The sequence below is a fragment of the Opisthorchis viverrini genome, assembly GCF_000715545.1.
Source record: "Opisthorchis viverrini unplaced genomic scaffold opera_v5_81, whole genome shotgun sequence".
NCBI lineage: Eukaryota > Metazoa > Platyhelminthes > Trematoda > Opisthorchiida > Opisthorchiidae > Opisthorchis > Opisthorchis viverrini.
The window spans coordinates 57,701-80,455 of record NW_008751736.1 but is presented as its reverse complement, the minus strand read 5'-3'; the positions used below and the strand labels follow the sequence as shown (position 1 = coordinate 80,455).

Below are 22,755 nucleotides of genomic sequence, written 5' to 3'. Positions count from 1 at the left end.
AAAGTACAGGAAACTTACTTGAAGGGCTCCAATACGTCCGATTCCGGTGACATAACGACAAAACCTGTGATTTTCTTCACTCGTGTCAAAAAGTTTGAAAACGAAAGAACATAAGGTTCGAGGGCTTTGCGGTATGCGCTCCATGTGATTCTTTGGTGACGTCAACAATGGCTGCGTATCCAACACAGGGTTACGTCCTCGGGAGACTTACTCAAGGTCCTTCTTTCATGCCTTCCAGCTTATATCTCAGTGTAAACGTCAGACGTAAGTTGTTATTAATTTCTGGAACCGCCGCTACTTATATCGTACTCTGTTGGATGCACTTCAGTACCGGTTTTGTCGTTGCAAAGCTCATCACAGTGTGGTTCAATTTTCAGCTTACACTTTACAAAGTCACGGTGATCAGTGCTCTTTTGTCCATTGTTTTAGTCAATTTTGGTAACTCTATCGATGTCAATTATTGTACTTTTATCTTCTGCAGCAAACGGAAGGGCGCATTCAACGATCGCCAACTGGCCTATCTCACAGCCTACCACCCGAAGTCTCGTCTGCGGCGACATGGAAACCGTTGTTTCCTAATGTGACCTTACGGACTCGGGCTGTGGGAATTCAGTTCTGAAAGAGTCTCGCGGCTTTTGATATATACACAGCTTCGACGCTGAGGTGTTTTCCGTAGGATCTACTCTGTGTTTCGTCTGATCCAATTCGGACGCAAGTCATCTTGTGCATTGTGCCTTGTCACCAATTTATCCCAATGTCCATTTGCTTTTGTTTTTTTTGTCTTGTACACATGCTTAATTTGTGCTTGCTCCCCCTGCTATTTTTGTGCGTTTTCTGACTCCACCATCCACACCACTGTCTGAGTAGAATTCACACAGAACCGATGCCCTAGCACCTCCCCTACCCCTCAATGCAAAGTACCCAGCGTTCACGTATCAATATGCACACGAATGGCAGCCTAGAGGTTTAAACTATGTGCCAGATAGTCACGATATCCTGTTGTCTTGTTGTCGGAAAATTGCTTTTCACTCTGGTCATTGTGATCCACACATTATCCCCTCTATACAACTGTACCTTGTCGATTCATTTTGCTTTGTACTTGACCATTGATAAACAATCTCCTTTCAGGTTTTCTTTCAAATCAATACGGTTTGGGGTTCCCGGTATCTTCGCGACTCTATCAGAATGTCGTAAACAGCAAATCGTTCAGCTATAGCACCGGTGCATAATTGCCATGCGGCGAGGGCACGAGTGCCCAAGTCGAGAGGCAGACGTCAGGTTCGAACCACGGACCTTCCGGCCAGTAAATTCGCGCTCTAACTACTGAGCCATCTCGCCCAAATCGTTCATGTGTGATCCCCTTTCAGTGTAAAAATGTCATGCCACCCAAAGGAAGTACGAGGGCTTGGATACCCCCAGGTTGCCCAAGCCTAGACAGGGGAAGTTGAGAGATCGGATTGGAATCAGGGACTTTCCGGTCAGTAAATTCGCGCTCTAACCACTTGGGCCTCCCGCCCCGTGATGTTTATTTCATGATCACGGATGGAAATGTTTCATCTGATGTTTTTCAGTTACGCCAGGCTCTTTTCCTATCAACGGACATCTAAAGAGATGGTTGTGTGTTTCTTTTGGCAGCTTAGATGCTTGGCTGTTTGCCAACTTGGTTGTTTCATTGAGACTAACAATACGGATGTATCGCGTTGTTTTTGAACACTTTTAGCCCATTTCTTTAGGAACTGAATATCCTTAAATTCTTATTTACCCGTGATAAAAGGTTTACCCTTGATGGTCCAAACGATTACATCTCTGAGGCATTGTAATTCCACTTTACCACTGTATTCCTTTACGCTTGACGAAGGTTCAGAGGAGAGAAGCTTTTTGGGTTATCGCAAGCCCAAACGGTCCGTTATGGTGCAACGGTGGATACTACTGACAAAACATCCGAGTAGTATGTGATCCGCTTCGCGTCTTTTGAAAAGTGAGATTCATTACGAAATTTGTGGAATCGCTTTGTAGCATTCGTTTACGTTTGAGTGATAGTCATGAGTATCCAGGAAGGTTCAGGAAAATCTATTCGAGAAGATGCATATCAGAGTTTAACTTCCCTGTCCAATAGTCTGTAACTGTTCAGTTGGTGTTTTCCAATAAATGACTCCGCAGCGAAGGCCCTCTTTCTTTCAATGGTAACAACCCTCCTTCAAGAATGCTTTCATCTCGTCGTACTCGTAATCAAAGCTTCACAAAATGAAAGTAAATGCTATACGAATTCGACTTGGAATTACGCTCATGCTTGTTAATTCGAAGGATGCCACAAATGAAGAACCAACGGATATGTCTCTGATGGTGTTTGTTACAGCCCCTGTTTCTTGCCTGTACGGCTGGTAACATAATTCAAAGACTCAGATGCATTAGGTCTCGGAGCTGCGTTTGTCCGATTGCAAAACAGTCCCCGGTGTAAACGTACGAAGGCAGTACTTTGAGGCGCGAGTATGCATCTCGGCCCTCGATCAGGGCACAGAATCAAATTTTCGATCGACGCTGGTGGCGCTGCCACATAATTTGGGAGTCTGTAATGTTAAGGAGATTTCGAGTTTGATGGGATGCGGTTATTTGGCGTTAATTCGAGACTCAGGCAAGTCTCTCGTTTATGATATCCTTCACCTGAATACGCTGTACAAAGGCCGTTCTATGTTCCGGTTCTCAGGATATTCGAGATTTCGCAGTACATCTTGAAGAAACATACTACTCAAGGTTGCTGAAAAAGCTCTGTCAGCCCACGACCAGCCTTTTTTGAGACTCTTCAGGTAAGTGCAGTTCGCGCCAACCTTTTGTTCCCATTGGACTTATATTGCACGATATTCGCACGGTGCATTGACAAAGCTCTGTCAGCCCACGACCAGCCTTTCTTGAGACTCTTCAGGTAAGTGCAGTTCGCACCAACCTTTTGTTCCCATTGAACTTATATTGCACGATATTCGCACGGTGCACTCAGTTGCTAACACTTTTTTCGAAAATGAAAAATTCCCGGGCAAATTACTGTTCTTCTTCCTGTATTCTGAATGCTAGTTTTTTTTTATTTACTATGAATCCAACTGCGTTGAACTTTTTCTTCGAAAGCGATACTTAGTTACTATTGGGGTTGCTTTTTGAACACTTCCTGTACTATCTGTTTTTATAGTTTGTCGTGCACACCGGTAACTTTCTCAACTGTACAGACAAGAAGTCTGGAAGAGCTGCTTCATGCTGGTTCCGAATTCCGCTGTAATTTTGCACAGCAACTAGTCGGTGGTCAAACTCCATGTTCCCAGGATATTCAGCTGGCGGAGCACTGCTAAAGACAACCGTTTTTTGCTTCAATATGTAGACTTTGCATAAAAGTACGCACTATGTTGCCGTCAACATAAGAAGCACTTCCGAGCATTCTATGTAATAGGTTATGAAACAGCGAAAACCTGATGAGCTCCATTCAAAATCGACGTCTTTGTTAAGCGCTGACGTTTGGAACGCTTTAGTTAAAGAAGAAATCGTCAATACTAAACTCCGAGCGTCATTATGCAAAGCTTGGTGTACGCAGAATACTGGAGAACGATTAATTTGTTTGGTTATAACTAAAATTAGAAACGAGTATCTTTGACGATTTATCGAACCCAGACCAACGGCCGACCCGGTGCGGATCTCCCACAGACAGCGTACCTTTGAAAGCATCCGTGGTGCACTGTCTACTTGCGTTAGCCCTCCATCCTTCACATGGACAACACATCACATAGTAAGTGGGCTCTCACGAAAGATATGATTAGCCCCAGATGGCCATTCGAACTGACCTCACTGGTTCGATTGCACTGTTTGTTACACTGGACAGACCGGCGAAACAACAGACACAGAAAAGGGATTCTTGAGTGGTTCTCAGGATATTCGAGATTTCGCAGTACATCTTGAAGGAACATACTACTCAAGGTTGCTGAAAAAGCTCTGTCAGCCCACGACCAGCCTTTTTTGAGACTCTTCAGGTAAGTGCAGTTCGCGCCAACCTTTTGTTCCCATTGGACTTATATTGCACGATATTCGCACGGTGCACTCAGTTGCTAACACTTTTTTCGAAAATGAAAAATTCCCGGGCAAATTACTGTTCTTCATCCTGTATTCTGAATGCTAGTTTTTTTTTATTTACTATGAATCCAACTGCGTTGAACTTTTTCTTCGAAAGCGATACTTAGTTACTATTGGGGTTGCTTTTTGAACACTTCCTGTACTATCTGTTTTTATAGTTTGTCGTGCACACCGGTAACTTTCTCAACTGTACAGACAAGAAGTCTGGAAGAGCTGCTTCATGCTGGTTCCGAATTCCGCTGTAATTTTGCACAGCAACTAGTCAGTGGTCAAACTCCATGTTCCCAGGATATTCAGCTGGCGGAGCACTGCTAAAGACAACCGTTTTTTGCTTCAATATGTAGACTTTGCATAAAAGTACGCACTATGTTGCCGTCAACATAAGAAGCACTTCCGAGCATTCTATGTAATAGGTTATGAAACAGCGAAAACCTGATGAGCTCCATTCAAAATCGACGTCTTTGTTAAGCGCTGACGTTTGGAACGCTTTAGTTAAAGAAGAAATCGTCAATACTAAACTCCGAGCGTCATTATGCAAAGCTTGGTGTACGCAGAATACTGGAGAACGATTAATTTGTTTGGTTATAACTAAAATTAGAAACGAGTATCTTTGACGATTTATCGAACCCAGACCAACGGCCGACCCGGTGCGGATCTCCCACAGACAGCGTACCTTTGAAAGCATCCGTGGTGCACTGTCTACTTGCGTTAGCCCTCCATCCTTCACATGGACAACACATCACATAGTAAGTGGGCTCTCACGAAAGATATGATTAGCCCCAGATGGCCATTCGAACTGACCTCACTGGTTCGATTGCACTGTTTGTTACACTGGACAGACCGGCGAAACAACAGACACAGAAAAGGGATTCTTGAGTGGTTCCAAGAAGCGCGATCAGGTAAAAATCAGTGGTGCATTTCATGCTTTATTGGTGAATACACGCACTTGCTTAAAAGCATCATAGACGTGAGATTCAGCTGGGTTTCAGGTAAGTCTCTCGTCAAAACTAGATTGATACGCAAACGAGTGTATTTCTCGTAAGCTGTCCAATTTGGGTTCAAGTAGGACATAGGGTTGGCGGAAACTCGGGATCTGCGCCTACTTGATGAGCCAGCCCGAAGAAGGGCGAAACCGGTCGTGGGCTTTCAAAGAGTTTTCAACAATCATCTCGACTTTGCGGACCAGCTTCAACCTACATTCCCAGAGACTCTACCGAGTTAGTGACTGGCCACATGTTGAGCTCTCTGCCATCTGATTTTACCTTAATTACGAAAAACCACGTATGACCTGACAGTTCAGTCCCAGTGCCAGGTGTCAAGTATACGTACAGAATTTCCGGGACTCACTTCACATTTGCCCGCATGATAGCACAATGACTAATCTTGTTCATAATGGTCTGACGTCAGTGGTTTTTTCCTTGCCAAAGGTCCCTAAGGGGGCTTCTTAACATGGAGCATTCGCGTTTAACATATTCCTCCTGTGCTCACCAGCATTTTCTCTGCCCATCAACAACCCGCGGCACCGAGGCTCTTCTAAAAATTTCCTCAAATTCACTTTGTGGATGACCCATCAGAATTGTGAACAACTGCATTATGCTTCCCGTTTTCTCTTTGTCACTCTTTATGGAACTTCAATTTTATGACATTAGTTTTTCGACCAATAGGCTATTTCTGTCTGTCATTACTCAGTCTAGTTTATGCGGCTGCTGGAAATTTTTTGGTAGAAGATAAATATGCTTTTATGCTCCACCTGTTCCTACTCCGATTCGGTCTCAGACCCTCTGCATTCTATTTTATAGAAATAATCGATATTCAGATCTATAGACTGTCCAATGCACTCACCTATCTTCCTGCTATGTAGTTTCTAGTTTCGTAAACTTCTGTCTGACCACTTTTCCGTTGGAGGGAGCGGGATATTCTTCCCTTTTGGATACCTAGATACCTAGATGCGTACAGTTTGAAACTTCTTCAAGCTTCCTCTGATCACAAGGTGCTCACTCCGTTTATTGAATTGTTGTAGAAAAGGTGGACAAAATATGCTCAGACGAGATCTGAAAACACGCTGAAAATGTATGTATCTAGACAATGACAGAAAAAAACATGACAATTTGTCTTGTTCGTTGAGGAAAACAATCATACGAGATCAGACAATGTAGCAGGCTAAAACTTCGTGTGCTCAGGAGACCCGATATCGCCTGACAATCAGACCGGTTCATTCTACAGAGATTTTGAATCGGAACACGAGTAGGTTGGAAGCAAACTAGAATGCGGATCGTGGAACACAAAAGTTATCATGGCTTTCCACCACAATGCGAATTGGGTGCACAAGCTAGAAACAAACTCCATTGCTGCTCCGCGCGCTCCGACTGGAAGTCCGTTTCGTTTTGTAACTCATGAACTTTGAACAGTGGCATCCCAGTAGGTTTATGGGTAGCATAAATTTGTTCATAATCTCGCCACAGTCCATTCCGTAGGTGCATAGCCACTCCGCAGGATGATTTCACTCTTGGGTGAAAGCCAAGTTTTGCAATACATACGGTACACTACGGAAACCAAGTGTCTTGGTGCCACTGACGCAAGCTAAATCTATTCTGATGTTGAATGTCACCGTCCGTACTGGTAACCAAACTCATAGCATGCATAAATACTGGGTCTCGGTGTGCTCAACAAGGCTTCTGCTGTGAAATAACTGATTTACTGAGTCATTCAATTACTCTATATAATACTGGAGAAAGGAAGAAGGCCTTCGATGCGGAGCCATTTATTAGGAAATGCCAACGGAACAGTTACAGACTACTGGACAGGCAAGCAAACATCTCGTCTTCATCTTGTTCACAAAAACCGAATATCCACCTTCTCTTTGAACGCGTCCTCCTAAACTTCCCTGGATAATCATTGACTGTTACTCAGTTGCAAGCAAATGCTACAGAGTGACTCCACCAATTCCGTAATGGATCTCACTTTTCAAGAGGCGCAAAGCGGAGTTACAAGAAAACATACTACTCGCATGTCCTCCCATCAGTAGTATCATCGCTGCACAGGCAAGCCCGGACTCTCCGTATCGAAAGCCGAGCGCGGTGGAAATTGAAGGTGTATTATTCACCGATAATTGTGCAAGGCTGATGAAAGGGACTGGTCTTGTTTATCTTAGCTATTCACGAGTTTGTTTCCTTGTAATTACGGCAGTGAAGCATCGGTGTTGAACACTGATGTCATGCTGTCGATGTGTGTGTGTGTGTGTGCCTTGTAATTCAACCCCGTTCGTCGACGACATGCCTGGTTTATCCCCTCTGCTGCTGTATTGGTATATTGCGGCATAGAAACGTTAAACTGGGTTTTACTTCGGCCAATCTCCATTTGAAGGTAACAGGGCGATCCAGCTAATTAAACAGCAACCCTTCACATGTAATCCGGTTTGGGTGCAAACAAGTAGGAATTACTCATCACAGCGTACACGCAAAGCTGAATTGAGCTGATCCGCTGGCCCGTAAGAAAACAAGAGAGCAACAGGAGCTCCAAGAAGCAGGAAACCGGTCGTGGGCTGCCGAACAGTTTTCAGTAACCGTATGAATAGCTCCTATACATGTATCGTGATATCTCGTATATCGAATCAACTGAAACATGAGGCGGCCCGGTTCGGCACATTGAGTTATGAACGAGAGGTTCAGTTGAGTCTCCCGTGAAAACTAAATTGATTTGAAATGCGTGTATTTCTCGAAAACAGTGCAATTTAGGTTCAAGTAGAACATAAGGTTGACGGAAACTCGGGGGCTGCACCCACCTGATGAGCCCAAGAATGGCGAAACCGGTCGTGGGCTGTCGAAGAGTTTTCAGAAACCTTGTAAATAGTTTCCTTTATGAAAATATACTGCGATATCTCGAATATCGTGCCAATTGAAACATGAGGTGGCCTGGTTCGGTACATTGAGTTGCTTGAAAATATCATAAACGAGAGATTCATCTAGGTTCCAGATGAGTCTCTCGCAGAACCGAATTTGGCTTCAAATGAGTGTATTTTGCCAAACGCAAGGAACCTTGACCAACTACCTGATCTCGTTAAAGCTTGGACTAATGTCAGTTGGTGTCAGGGCACCAACCTCATATTCAGTGAAATCTGGGCCTTCGATTGATCGGGTAAGATCGCTGGCGTTTACAAGTCCAACTGGTAAGAGCGCGAATTTACCGACCGGAAGGTCCGTGGTTCGAATCTGACCTACGCCTCTCGGATTCCCCTGCCTAGGCTTGAGAAACCTGGCAGTATCCCAGCCCTCGTGATTCCTTCGGGTGGCATGGCAGCTAGGCACCGGAAGGGTGCTACAGCTGAACGCTTTCTTTCTTTCTTACTTCCAAATTGCACGTAGCAAGAATCCTTTGATGGCAATATGTGAAACGAGGACGCACGCAGAGATGCTGATGAACCTGGTAAACGGCTATTCACAATCCATTTCTGGCAAAACTTGAGTATTGTGGATGGCAACCCAAACCGCATAGAAATCAATAACTCTGTGGCGGTTTTGTCGAATCATTTTTTGATTGATTACATCTGGTTGGGCTAAACCGTTCGTCGTATACCGCGTATTTCAATCTCACGACAAAAATAGTTCGGGCACAAGGTTTTGAATTTCCGCGCGAGCTGGTCACTTGAGATGTATGACATTTGGGTAGAAACTGAAAGGCTCTCATCGCAATTATCGTTGTTCGATTCACAACACCTAGTGAGTACTTTTAGCTTGGTGTCCAGCAGCGATTTTCCAAGCGGTCGGCTCCTAGTTGGCCAAATACAGATCTCTTCCAGCAATTAGTTCCAGTCGTTCAGTAGATTTTGGACACCCCACCGCGGCCCAATCAAGACAATGAAATTGACAAATGTGCCATCGCCATTCTGATCCATAATCATGGGTCACTGTACTCTCTGAGTGGAATCCACGCATTGTGATGACATTCTCTGTTAAGCTGAAGTCATCGTTGTCCCTCTCTGGGGAGACCACTCTCGGGCGAGAGAAAGAGAAACTACCGTTGGACACGAATATCGCATCCTGGTCTTTGTCGCAATGGTGTTTCACACAATGGAGTTGCTGATAGTGGTGCTTGTTAGGAAGGGTGGGTGGTGTTTCATGGTTGATCTCACGTGACTTGACTGGTGAAATATCCACACACGGCCTCCTTTGGGGTGGCAATTTACGTCACCATCTTTTAGGATATTCTTTAACAATCCTGATTCCTAACGTCTAAGTGTTATACATAAAACCAGGGTTCATGGCGTCGTGTGCTGGTGGGTGGTTGAATAAGAGTTTGAGAAAAACCCAGAAGTTCCTTTATGAGAGGAACGAATGTCCTTAGCGGATGATCGTCGAACGTTTGGCTCCACTTTTCGTTGGTATGCACGTTATCAGGTTCTCCCATCCCGGCGCACAACCCGAAGGAACTTTGGTCTACCTGTTTATTCAACGTTGTCGGGGATAACTGCTGTGCAGTCTCTCTGGAGATGTTCAATTTTGAGGGATCACTGCAGTATTTAAAGCTCATTCAAAAAACTTCAACCAGGCTGGAAACGAACTGACATATGCTGCGGGGTAGTCACGTGCCTACTTGGGGTAAAAAAATCAACAAAACCCAAAAAACATGAATTTTGTATCAACTCGAGAACATATGGAATGGCTTTTATCGTGACTTGGGAGCTAGTCTCTCAAAGTTTAGTTGTTTCTATTTGGCTGGAAGGACTCCACAATCCTCGATATGTTTGCTGAAGTTAACCGAATATTTGAAAGTAGCCCAAGGCACCTTTTGTTGCAGATCAGATGGATAGTTTTTCTTGAGCTCAGTGTTTGAAGATGATTACTTTCGAAGGCGGGTCGCTGTCTGCGGAGAAGAAATACCAAGAGATGACCGACCTTGAGATATTCCACGAAGCCACTTTAGAGGACGCTCATGCGCGTTTCAACCTATAACGAGCTAGGTATGAACGTGTGACCTATGATCCCTAGTTGCGAGTTGTTGGGTCAGGTCAGACTTAAAAGGATGACACATCGACTCCATTCGGCCAGGCTGATGGAGCGGGAATTCGATCCACTCATTGGTTGCTCGCCTCTGTCCAAGTTTTCCGTACACATGTTGTTTCAGAAGTGATATCGTTAACAAATCATCACAAGTTTCATGGGAAGGTTGGAAATTGCTTGACTTATTTGCCAGACACAGAGGGGCATCCCCGGTCAACCCTTTTTAGGCCTGAAACGTCTATTTGTGTACCGTTACTGGCTACTTTGCCAACGCTTTACCATAATGTGCTACTGATAGACAAGAATTCATTCATTTGGGCTGTAAGTTAGTAGGTAAGTAAGTAAATAAAAATGTAAGTAAGTAAGTAAGGAAGTAAGTAAGTAAGTAAGTAAGTAAGTAAGTAAGTAAGTAAAAAAGTAAAGTAAGTGAGTGGTTAAGTAAGCAGTATGCTTCATCATCCCTGCTTTCGATGGATTGGCCTTGCCCGTGCTGTGAATGGTGGCACCAAATGCTGCTCAAACGGGCTGTACAATCTGAAATTTCCAGTGCTGACACCATTGAAGACCACTGAACTACGAATCCTGTCTAGCTAGTTTTAAGAATCCCATGCGCTACTTGAATGGGAGGTCCTTGCAGGCGGGTAAGTCGACCGACAGGAGACAACTACTGGGTTGTTTTTTGAGACATCAGGCGAATCATTTGCATCACTTAAGTGTGAACACGTTCTCCAGTTCAGTCTTGATGGTTCACGTGCCTCTAGCCTGCGCTGGTGGAGTAGCCTCTGGGGCCCATTAGCTACACAATGCTTTTATTTGTAAAACCTTCGTGATTGGAGTAAAACGTTTTGCGCCAAAATGTTGCATTTTGTTGCTTATGTGCTCAAACCAAAAACCATCCTAAGCTGCTTTCATATTTTTGAATCTCACCAAAGTTCAGTGTCCTCTGGCGGAAAAGTCTGATGGAATAATTTCCAAGCCTCGCTGAGACCCTGGGATGTCTAAATGGGGCTCAAAAGTTTGGACTGGTACTCTGAACTCAAATGCCCGATTGCTTTAGTCCATCAGGGACACGTAATGGCTTTCGAAAATCTATCTCCACTGTGCGAATACTGAGCGGCCTCGCCTCGTATGTCAGTCACCCGCAGTTGCAAACCCCGCCACGGCCAACTTTGTGCACTGCCTAAGGGTTCTAATACGAATGAAACTCGGGCTTCGTGCTTCATCCCTTCGGTGCGGAATAAGCGTGCCAGGACATGAAAAGTTTTTTCGCGTACTAGCTTTCTTTGTCAGCAGGGCGATGGTCAATGGTCCGCTAATGAACAAAGTAGCCAAACCACTTTAAATTAAATGTGCGCTTATGATCAGGAATACCTGTTTCGATTAGCATTATAGATCAGTGTTGAATGTCAATTCATGGGTCTTGTCACTTAGTCTGGTCGCCAATATATCTTGTGATTGGTGGATTGGGGGAGTTTTGAGTGATTCTTGATCGGATTTGGGTTCTCAATCTCCCAGTTCAAGGCGCTTCAATTGATGATTCACCTTCCACTTGACTTATAATTTTTCTGTTCTCCATCAGCCCTAAAACACGGCCAAATCGACACCTGACCTGGCACAACTTTTATGTCGAAAGCAAGAATTTGCCCAGTCGTAAAACTACCTACTGTTTACCAGGTTCTTCTGAAACGATAGATTCTGATTCGGTTCCCAACTTTTTCCACTTGGTTGAAATAGAACCAGGCTTCCAGGAATATACTCATTTGCAAATCAATTTAGTTTTCACGAGAGACCAAACTGAATCTCTCGTTTATGATGTCCTCCAGCTGAATGTGCTGCACACAGGCCGCCTCATGATTCAGTTGGCACGATATTCGAGATATCGCAGTATATTTTCATAAAGGAAACTACTCACAACTTTGCTGAAAACTATTCAACAGCCCACGACCGGTTTCGCCCTTCTTGGGGCTCGTCAGGCAGGCGCAATTCAAGTAGAACATGAGTTTGACGGAAACTCGAAGACTGCGCCTACCTGATGAGCCTCAAGAAGGGCGAAATCGGTAGTGGGCTGTCGAAGAAATCTCAGCAAACTTATGAGTTGCACTTTACGATTGGGTTTGTTTACAGACCCTGTTGTGGGCTGATCTGTTCATTCTCTTGGATAGGTTCTCTTGGATTTGTTGGCCACAGAATGCCAGCAGACACCATTGCTTGACAAGACATGAGCAAACCAACACTCAAAGCGTCAGGATACATAATTTCCACATGATTCGGTCACCACAACCTGGTCGGTTGAGTGTGAAACTAAACCGGGGTTTTGGGCAGTCACACTCAACACGCACTTGTTCTGCCTTTTTCATATCACACTATATAAGCCTACAACTGAGAAATTCAGCGCACGTGGCACGCTCGGTGCGGCACTGAGATTATTGATCTATAACGTTCAAACTTCGTTTTCACTCGATCTCTTGTATATTCAAAGGAATCCACACCACTGTCTGCCAGTGTTTTTTCCCGTATTGAATAAAATGGGATTATTCAGTAGAAAGCACGAAACTACTGAATAAAAGCCGTTGGTATGCCCTCTTAGACCTGAGTCGTCTGTATGGTCGATCGACTGATCAGTCATGGAAGTGCGTTGAATTGAACGCACTCTGACACCTGGTGGGTCAAATAACTCGAACATGGACAAGTTCTCCCAAGGCCACCAACACCTCCGATGTAATTTGGTCACCCTCGCGGTCAGTTTTGGTGGGATCTGTTCATATGAACGTGTGGGTCTCTGCTTGTCTCATCCATACAAAATCGTCTGGCTGTAGCACCCTTTCCGTGCCTAACTGCCACGCCACCCGAAGGTTTCACGAGGGCTGGGATACTGCCAGGTTGCCCAAGCCTAGACAGGGGAAGTCGAGTCGCAGAGGTTGGGTTCGAACCACGGACCTTCTGGTCAGTAAATTCACGCTCTAACCACTTGAGCCATCTGGCCCTCTCATTTACGCAAACAAACTTAAGTTACGGGTTAGTCCGTACAACACGAATGGCTGACAAGCAATATGTCAAATGGCATATGGTTCGGTTAGTTCAAACCAAACTGCCTGGGCTACCACTTTCGTAGAATTACGATGCGGCAAATGGTCGTTTTATCGCCAGCAGATTCCCAGCCAAGCTGATGAACACTGAAACAAGAAAAATCATCTGGCTTCAGTTCAATAACACATGGAGTCTTAATTTCAAAACACTAAAAATTAAATCAAAATACCTATGTTTTCCACTAAGTTTCATGCAGCCAGAATCTTACTAGTTATTCACAACTCTAAATTGTTTACGGAGAATCGACCTTCCTTAATTCGGCTTTTCGCAGTGTGTTTTACACTTTGTTTGCCTTGTCCCCTGTTTTGTACCAAGACAATTTTCGGTCTTCATTAGCAGACCTAGTTAGAGTAGATGGGGCTGCGAGGACAAGAATCACCTGTGTGTTGATGTACGAATCTGTGGCTTGTATGGGGTAGGATGTCGGTGTGTCGACTGTGGCGTGGGTGTCACATGCTAATTAAGGTGGAACTGGATTTGATCTAGTTGAACAATTTTGACTGACTTGGGTAAAAAGAGGTTTGCGTGATTCTGCTGACTAAACTTGTCATCCAACTGAAGGCCATTTTGGTGACTAAACTTGTCATCCAACTGAAGGCCAGAGTAGATTTTCGGCAGGGGCCACCATGTTTTAACTTTGATGGCTGTGCTGAAGGAAGCTTAAGTCTACGAAAGTAATGCAGGCCATTCGTCCATTATATGGTCGGCCTGACATAATCTTCTACTTTAGTCCATTAGAATAGTATTCAGGATATTTAATCTTCGACAATTAGGTTCGTAATCATCCGTACGAACATTCGAATGACGAGAATTGAAAGGAGAGTCATGACCTAAACATAAACACTAAGTCTGTCCTGTGTCGCCCCTCACGGTTCTGACGTATGTCAATTCGCGTCGCTTCAGTAGCTTTGTGAGTAGTATGGGTGCAGTCAAAATTCCACTTTGAAATGTAACTGCAGTGATGTCGAACTACATGGATGAAGTCAGCACAGTTTAGTGCTTGGGGAAGCTTGACTGCTAAAACCAAGTTGCTCAACACAAACTATTTAGTTGATAGTCAATCAGATCATCAATCAACTCCGATTTTTAGGTCTTCACAAATACAATTCAAAAGGCTGTTTATCTCTCAGGCGGAATCCTGCGCCAAAAGCGCCTTCCTGTTCGCAGTTAGGTGCGATCACATGTCTAATCCGCATGTGATTGGTCAGAACATCGGACCGGTGGCCTGTCCGGAATCAGGACGTGCTCCTATTGGTCAACACTGTGGACCCAATAGCTAATCGCGTCGTAGTATCTCTGAATGCCGGTTGCCAATACTGCGTTCAAAGTGTCCGAATTTCCAGAATGTGATCGTTGCACACTTTCTGAGTACGGCACGCTATACATGTATTTTTGGCGCATCCTCTGAATACCGGTTGCCAATGCTGCGTTCAAAAAGTGTCGGAATTTCCAGAATGTGGTCGTTGCACACACTCTGAGCGCGGCACGCTATACATGTATTTTTGGCGCATAACAGAGTTTGTGTATTGAACAAAATACCACCTTGAGTTCGAGAACCTAGCAGGCGCATCAACGTTATTGCTTCTTCTTTCTTTCAGTTGTACATGTCCTAATCACTGGATTATTGCTCCACTGGCCTTTTAATGGTATTAGTGTGCATTTTGTCAGCTAACGGGGCGCACTGCATAAATTACGGGTAGAACACAAATATTTTGGAAAACTCTGTCACCAATAACTTCCATGCCGTCACACAAGGTCTGCTGTCCACCAAGCTCTGGATAGGCTTCCCTTCATAACAACTGGATTTGAGTGAATTCGGGTAGTGTTTCAACCGCGGCTCCCCTCCTGGTATCTCATTCAACTCAGTAGAATCACGGGAGCATTTCAAGCTTGTCAGGGTTGGTGACGTGATCAGCTTTCCTTATCCGCCAACGAACAGTCTCCACACCTGTTTGCTCAAGCTAGGCATTGAGCAGTTCCCACCAGTTTTGCCTTTCAGTTATCAGTAACGTCCCAGAGAAAACTTAAGGTCTGTTGTGGTTGCCGAATGGTAGTGCGAATCTTTATCGGTCCTTTGGCGTCCTGCTACACCCTCCACGGTATATCAGAAGGCACGGTAGCTCTACACAGCCCTTGATCGAGTCAAAGGAAGATTATTACAACTGTATTTATGGGGTAATCACAGTGCTCCGCAAGGTCGTGCTAGAATCTCCGTGAGGGGGCGAGAAGCGTCGAGTCAATGATGCTCGATCCGGATTGGTTGGTATTCTGACCAACCAGGGCATGCCTTCGATTAGCCCGTGTCCTGCACGCGACACATCCGTCCAAACGATGTGATGTTCGGTTATTAGAGACGACTGGCCTCCGGACATTAGTCCTTTCGGACCGATATCAAGACCATATTTTCACATGTTCAGGAAGGCCAACGCAAAGCTCGAATAAAGGGGCAGGTTATTTAGATTAATCCCACTGAGTGACCAAACTGTGTTTTTCCCCTTTCCAGCTGCCGGATAACTTGAATAAACTGACTGATGGTGTGCCAGTGAGTATGTTTTATGTCTTGTCCAAAGTGTGATTTATGAGGCTACGAAAATACAGGGACATTGTGATATGGCGCTCTCCCAATTTGTCCCATACATTGAAAGTAAGATACAGTCTATCACACCAGCCAACAAAAACCCTGAACAGATATTATTGGTGATTTTTTGTTCTTGATAAAATGGACGTTAATAATTTCGACAAATACACACATTTGTATATCATTTCGGTTTTGACAGGGGGCCGAACCAGGCCGCCTCATGTTTCAGCTGGTACGATATTCAAGATGTCGCGATACAAGTATAGACGTAATATGCTACGTATAAGATTGCTGAAAACTTTCATAAGGGAAGCTACTCACAAGGTTGCTGAAAACCCTTCGACAGCTCACGACCGGTTATGGAATATCATAAACCAGAGATCCAGTTAAGTCTCCTGTGAAAACCAAATGGATTCGCAAATGAGTGAAAGTAAGATACAGTTGCTCACACCAGCCAACAAAACCTCTGAACAGACATTTATTGGTATTTTTCGTTCTTGATGAAAGGGACGTTGCTAATTTCGACAAATACACACATTTGCATGTCAATTCGACTTTGACAGGGGTCTGAACCAGGCTGCCTCATGTTTCAGTTGGTACGATATTCAAGATGTCGCGATACAAGTATAGACGTAATATGCTACGTATAAGATTGCTGAAAACTTTCATAAGGGAAGCTACTCACAAGGTTGCTGAAAACCCTTCGACAGCTCACGACCGGTTATGGAATATCATAAACCAGAGATCCAGTTAAGTCTCCTGTGAAAACCAAATGGATTCGCAAATGAGTGTATTTCTCGAAAACAGTCCAAGTTGGGTTCAAGTGGAACATAAGGTTGACGGAAACTCGGAGACTGCGCCTACCTGATGAGCCCCAAGAAAGGCGAAACCGGTCGTGGGCTGTCAAAGAGTTTTCAGCAACCTTGTGAGTAGTCTCCCCTATGGAAATTTACTGCGATATTTCGAGTAACGTGCCAACTGAATCATGAGGCGGCTTGTGTGCAGCACAGTCAGTTTTAGAATTTCATAAACGAGAGATTCAGTTGAGTCTCTTGTGAAAACCAGATTGCTGAAAACTCCTCAACACGATCAGTTTCGCCCTCGTCAGCGCACATTAGGTGGACGCAGTCTCCGAGTTTTCGTCAATCTCATGTTCATGGTTGATGGAAACGTGGGTACTGCGCCCATTGAATGAGCTCCAATAATGGTGAGATGTTACCAGATGTTTCGCTGTCTGAATTACAACTCTACCAAGCTAGTACTCAACTCACTTTCACTGGAGAGCCCTTTGCAACAAAGAAGAAACGCTGGCTCACAGTAAAGTCACAGAATGTTCAACAAGCTTTGAAAGCGATAATATCTCTAGCACACCCTGTGCGGTCATGTCTGAATCAGCTCGCCGAACGGATGAACAGCACCCTGAGGAGAAATAGGGTCGTGGTGAACAAGTTTCTACCTATCCTACCCGCTGTGGCGTGCACACCGGGGTGAAAAGAGTAGTGAGTTGGAGGATTTATTCACTCAGGAATTCGAGAAGTTTCACACTTTCAGGCTGAATCATGTCACTGTGCTCCGAAATACCACTTGGAGATCAGAAGCCACAATCGCCTGGCTTTTGGTAAGTGTTCCACTGCTTAAATTCAGCACATCAACTCTCGTTAGCTTTCCTCTCATTCAATGACGGTGACAGTGTTTCGGTGATAGGCGATGAGTACTCAGGCTACAAAACATCCTTGCTCATTCGTGAAACTGAGCTGTGAAACTGATGTGTAGAACATCAGCTTAGACTTGGTCGTTCACCTGAACACACATCAACAAGATGAAACCAATAGATCAGTCCTAAAACAACTTGGTAAACAATTGTTGACTTTTTAGTGGATAACGTTTCGCTATTGACACAAATACCGATTTCGGATGGGCAGACAAGTAGTTCAAAATTGTCCCTGTTGAGGTTCCCGATGGGGAAATTTGAGTGACGCGTCGGTTCGACAATCCCGAATGTCTAAAGGAAGAGTTGGGTTCGCAATTCTACGGTACTAATTACACCAGGGTAAGCAAATGTATACAACATAACTCAATTATTCATGTTCGTAGCGTCAACAAGTTCACAGGTCTGTCACTGACCGGCACAGTGCAGTGTCAACGTCCGCATACCACACAATGGAGGGCGAAATGATGGCTCAGTAGCGTGGGTTGCAGTCGTCCCTTCCGACGACGGTCTCGTGATTCTCATTAGAAGTGCGACCACACGGAACTCATGAGAAAACAAGACAAGTCGGGCTCGGTGAACGGGACAGCAGCGCACATGGGTAAGTAGGTCAGCAACGCGCGAGCGCACATGGGTAAGTAGGTCAGCAACACGCATTCACACACATGTCAATATACAAGTGTTGGAAACGACGGCCTCTGCCGCAAGGTGAATGGCGGGTACGAATAAGCAGAACAACTGGAGATCAAAAGTACATAGGCGATGTAAGCAAATGGATGGGGGAACTATCATAAGGTCAAGTTAGATTCAACAGCCCCAGTGTCAGTTGGCTTCTCATTAACTGTGGTCTTTAGTTTTCACCCGACCTTATGTGTCATGCACTCTGAGAAGGGCACTCTACCCACAGTTGACTCCAAACTAAATTTGATGTGTGGACTCAGTTCATTCAGACAGTTGTAAAATTCAACTAACTGGCCTCGATTCTTCACAACGAAAGTGTCCTCTACACATAACGCCACAATATCTTAGATGGGTATGGGAATCCGGTTAAAGCATTCTTTCCAAAATCTCCCATAAATAGATTTGCAGGAGCCGAGAGTATTCAAGATTCATTGCTAGAAGTTGTTCTTGAGTATAAGCCACGGAGTCACAAACGACATGGTCGGGTTTCAGATCTGCTTTCATACCTTCCGCTACTTCCTGTAAAGCAAGCTGTGTTCGTTCTGAAAGGGGTTAATGTCCTCTAGCAACAGTCACTTAGCTATTTCCAACAAGTCCTCTTTTGGTACATTTGTATTTAACGAATCGGTATCGAAACATATCATATCATATCATCTGGTACCACGGTAACACCCTCTACTTTGTTGGCAAAGTCATTCGAATTCTTAATGTAAGTATTAGATTTCCCGTTGAGGGGTTTTGAAACATCTACCAAGAACTTGGCCAGCTCTTGGTGTGGGGAAACCGCTCCGTCTACTGCCCGTCTCACCATGACATCTGGTTTATAGACTTTTGGTAGACCATAAAGTCGCGGTAGGAAAGTACTTTTGCGGCAAAATCGATATCAGTTACATTGATCTAAGTAGTTCATCACGAATACAAATACGTATCAATTTCAACTTTATTCCTATTCATTATAGGCGTGATATTCCTACTATCGATTTGTTGTTTTTTTCTGTCAGTAATCAGGCTGGTTTAAAAGATCAATCGGGGGGGGGGGGGGGGGGGGAGAAATCAATTAAGTAACTTCCACTGCATCTCATCCTGCCAATCAGTTTTGCGTTCATCATTCTGATAGGATGGGATTACTCCGTCGGATAAAAAAACCTTTGATGGTCGCCGGAATGCAGATATTCTAGACTCACTCAGAAGTCAGTCAAAGATCTCCAGTTTATTATTTGACCACGGATTGGATGATCATTCATGGCGCTACAAATCGTGATCAAATCTTTCTGGCGACGGAGAAGAACAGGATGAAGAAGATGATGGTGACGTAGCGCCTGGTGATGCAAGCAAAACAGTAAGAACTTTGTAACGCGTCGCAATTTAGCATCGTTCAGTATCTAAAACGTAATTGGTGAAATTTTTCTCCGTAAACAAATAAGTTATTTCGCGTAATCAGCTGATTTATCCATTTCGCAAACCATATTTTACCCACAGGACTGCTCTAGATGACCGCAACAGGGGAAGTATGACGATTTTAAACTCGGTTTAGAGGGTCCTCCAGATAGCGCGCAACAGCGCTGTAATCCGGATAACTCTGTCGTCTGCTCAAGCTTTCAACCGAGTTGTGGGTGTCATTTGTCAGCGTACCCCGTTTGTGTCAGTCATGCCATAAGTACATGTTACTGGGAGTGTGGAATTTTAGTTGATTTTACAAGATGAGGCTTGTTCATTCAATTAGTGAGTCATCTAAATGTCATCACGCGCGCCAAACCTACTTGTTCGGCAGGATAACTGATCAGTTCCTTTTTCAGTAAACATGCCTAAATCAACAGTCAACAAATCGTCAAGACTACTTGGGGACTCTATCCGCGGTAGTTAAGCCAAGGTTGACAACATAAAACTGATTGTCCTCGGCCTAGTGAGTTCAACTCAAATTTCATCTAGCTGGTAGTTTGTTGTAGTATGAAGCTGAAACGGAAGGCGTCAGGTGGCTAGTGTCGTTTCAGGATTTGCCTGCCGCATGAGGTCAATGGATAATACCGTGCACCATTTTGCACGAAGCAGTGTATGGAACAGCCTGAGTGTTCTGTAGCCCGTTTAAACCGGGAGCAATAAGTCCGGAGGCAAAAAAGAGAGGTTACTTCTACAGCTGGCGCTTTGCATAAACGGTACATCATAACTACCAACTAAGTTGAGGGTGAATAAAAGGATCGCGATCCATGGGGTGTGCTCAGGATGGACTAATGGCCGAGGCCAGCGGCGAGCCATACCAAGGTTGAACATTTGTCGCTGATTACTTTGAAGCATTACGCAGCATAATACGAACCGTATTAGCTCCATACCAAAAGCGTGAATATCAGACGAGTGCGGAGTAGTACATATAAGATAATGTTCGATTACATTTTTACTGCCAAGCATTGCGTTTTTATAGACGTAGCCATGCTGTTCATCAGGGAAACTACTCACAAGGTTGTTGAAAACTCTTCGACAACCCACGACCGGTTTCGCCCTTCTTCGGGCTCGCTCATCAGGTAGGCGAATCCCCGAGTTTCCGTCAACCTCATGTTCTACCTGAACCCGTGCTTTGTTTACAGACAACCCTCTGGCTGGACGCTAGACACGCAAATCGTTTCCTTAAACGGCCTTTGGTGTAAACTATTTGCTGGAAATGATTCATTTCAGAAGTTCATATGGCTCTGTCAACAGTAAAGGATTGGGAATGGGGGGATATAAAGGCCCGAATGGTGTGCCATATGAAGATCTGGTCTAAACAGCGTTTGGTTTACACGAGGATCCTCGACGTTTGCACAGCGCCACACTTTAGGACTATACGTCTATGGTCCAAGGTGGCCCTAAATTCTCTAGACTGGTGTGCAGACAGCGAGAGGACACGTTGTAACAAAATGATGGTCATGGGCTTTCGAAGAGTTTTCAGCAACAATTGTGAGTAGCTTCCAGTATGAAAATATACAGCGATATCTCAGGTACCGTGCCAACTGAATCATGAGGCAGTCTGTATGCAGCACATTCAGTCGTAGAATATCATAAACGAGAGATTCAGTTGAGTCTCTCGTGAAAACCAAATTGATTTGCAAATGAGTCTATCTCTCGAAAACAGTACAATTTGGTTTCAAGTAGAACGTAAGGTCGACGGAAGCTCGGGGACTACGCCTACCCAATGAGCCCCAAGAAGGGCGAAACTGGTCGTGGGCTGTCAAAGAGTTTTCAGCAAACTTGTGAGTAGTTCCCCCAAAATATTACAGCAGCCTGAATTTCGTTCGTTCTTGTTCTCTGTGTATACAAGCAATCACAAAGCATTTGAATAGCGAGTTCGTCGGTGCGAATTTTGTTCACACCGAGTACATGACCGGTATTCCAGCCTACAGTTTTTCAAGGAGATATATGACCCTTCAAGTGCTATTCCTGATTCTTACAAAGGAACACACCGGGTCGTCTGGAAAATGAAACTGAGGATTTTGTTACGCGCGCTGTAGTGCAACAGGTCTAGAGAGTAGCTCATCTCCTGCACCGCTGAATGTCTTCAGAAAAGGCTGGTTTATTTTCTACCATTCAATAGCAGGATAGCGAAGAAGACGTAGAAAACTGGTTAGAATAGGCGAAAAGTGATTGATTTAGGTCTGCAAGACGTGGGTGGAAAGAAGATCATCGGCGTTTCGTGGGAAAAACAAATTTAGCGGACAGAAAGATTCTGAGGTTGCGAGGCTCGGTGACACACTTACAAACACTGTGTAAAGCATACCGTTTGTGAAAGACAGAGCGAAATTTCTTTTTCTCAATACCTTTGTCAGGAAGCCGAAACTAAAAACAAAGCGTGATGATCACAAAGTCAAAGTGTTCAAAAGCACTTCACTTTGTGTCCTGATTGGAGCTAATCAACCAGATTTAGCCTAACCCGACCGTTTGATGTGGACGCTGAAAGTTTGCAATTTTAAGCCCAACTCCAAACGACTGCCGCGCACGAATGTGTCCGTTAGGAATCGGACTACCAAAAACTGATTGGTCCTGCTTTTTTAACGTCCCTCTTGGGGGAGCGAATAACTACCAGTGTAACGGTGACACCACTGATGGGGAGGAACGCGAGTAGTATGTGTTGTTCGTGGAATTTCGCTTTACTCTCTTGAATAGGGGAGATCTGTTGTGGAATTCGTGGATTCACTTTGTAACATTTGCTTGGATTTGGGCGAAGAACAATTGGAGTCAATGAATCTCCAGGAAAGTTCAAGAAGACGCGTTCAGGAGAAGATGGATGTCCAGTTTTTGCAAGATGCAAATTAGGGTTTTGTTTCCCTGTCCAGTAGTCTGTAACCGGTAAGTTGGCATTTCCTAGTAAATAACTCCGCAGCGAAGGCCTTCTTCCTTTCACCAGGTCATGGACTGAGGACTTGTAGACACAATAATTGCAAAGTAAAAAGGTCCACCCTTGCGCCCTGCAATTTTTACCTGTAGAAACTTCGGACATGTGTTGCTTTTGTCCGGTTTCTTTGCGGGTAATAAAACATTGTGAACAACTCTGACTGTTCATTTGTAGTCTGTTCCCCAACAGTTTTTGATGCAGTCTCTAAACCGATAAGAAACCGTCCGGACGTAAGTGA

General features: G+C 44.5%; 1 protein-coding gene across 1 annotated transcript in view; it reads left to right on the top strand.

The window, feature by feature from the left end:
- The window catches only part of T265_04685 (hypothetical protein), a gene marked incomplete at both ends in the record, with an annotated part of 57,448 nt that overhangs the window by 5,327 nt on the left and 29,366 nt on the right, over positions 1–22,755 (top strand). Inside the window, one exon of the mRNA XM_009169489.1 lies at positions 15,694–15,732. Within this exon, the coding sequence (XP_009167753.1) occupies positions 15,694–15,732 (39 nt within the window). The remainder of the gene's footprint in view (positions 1–15,693; positions 15,733–22,755) is intronic.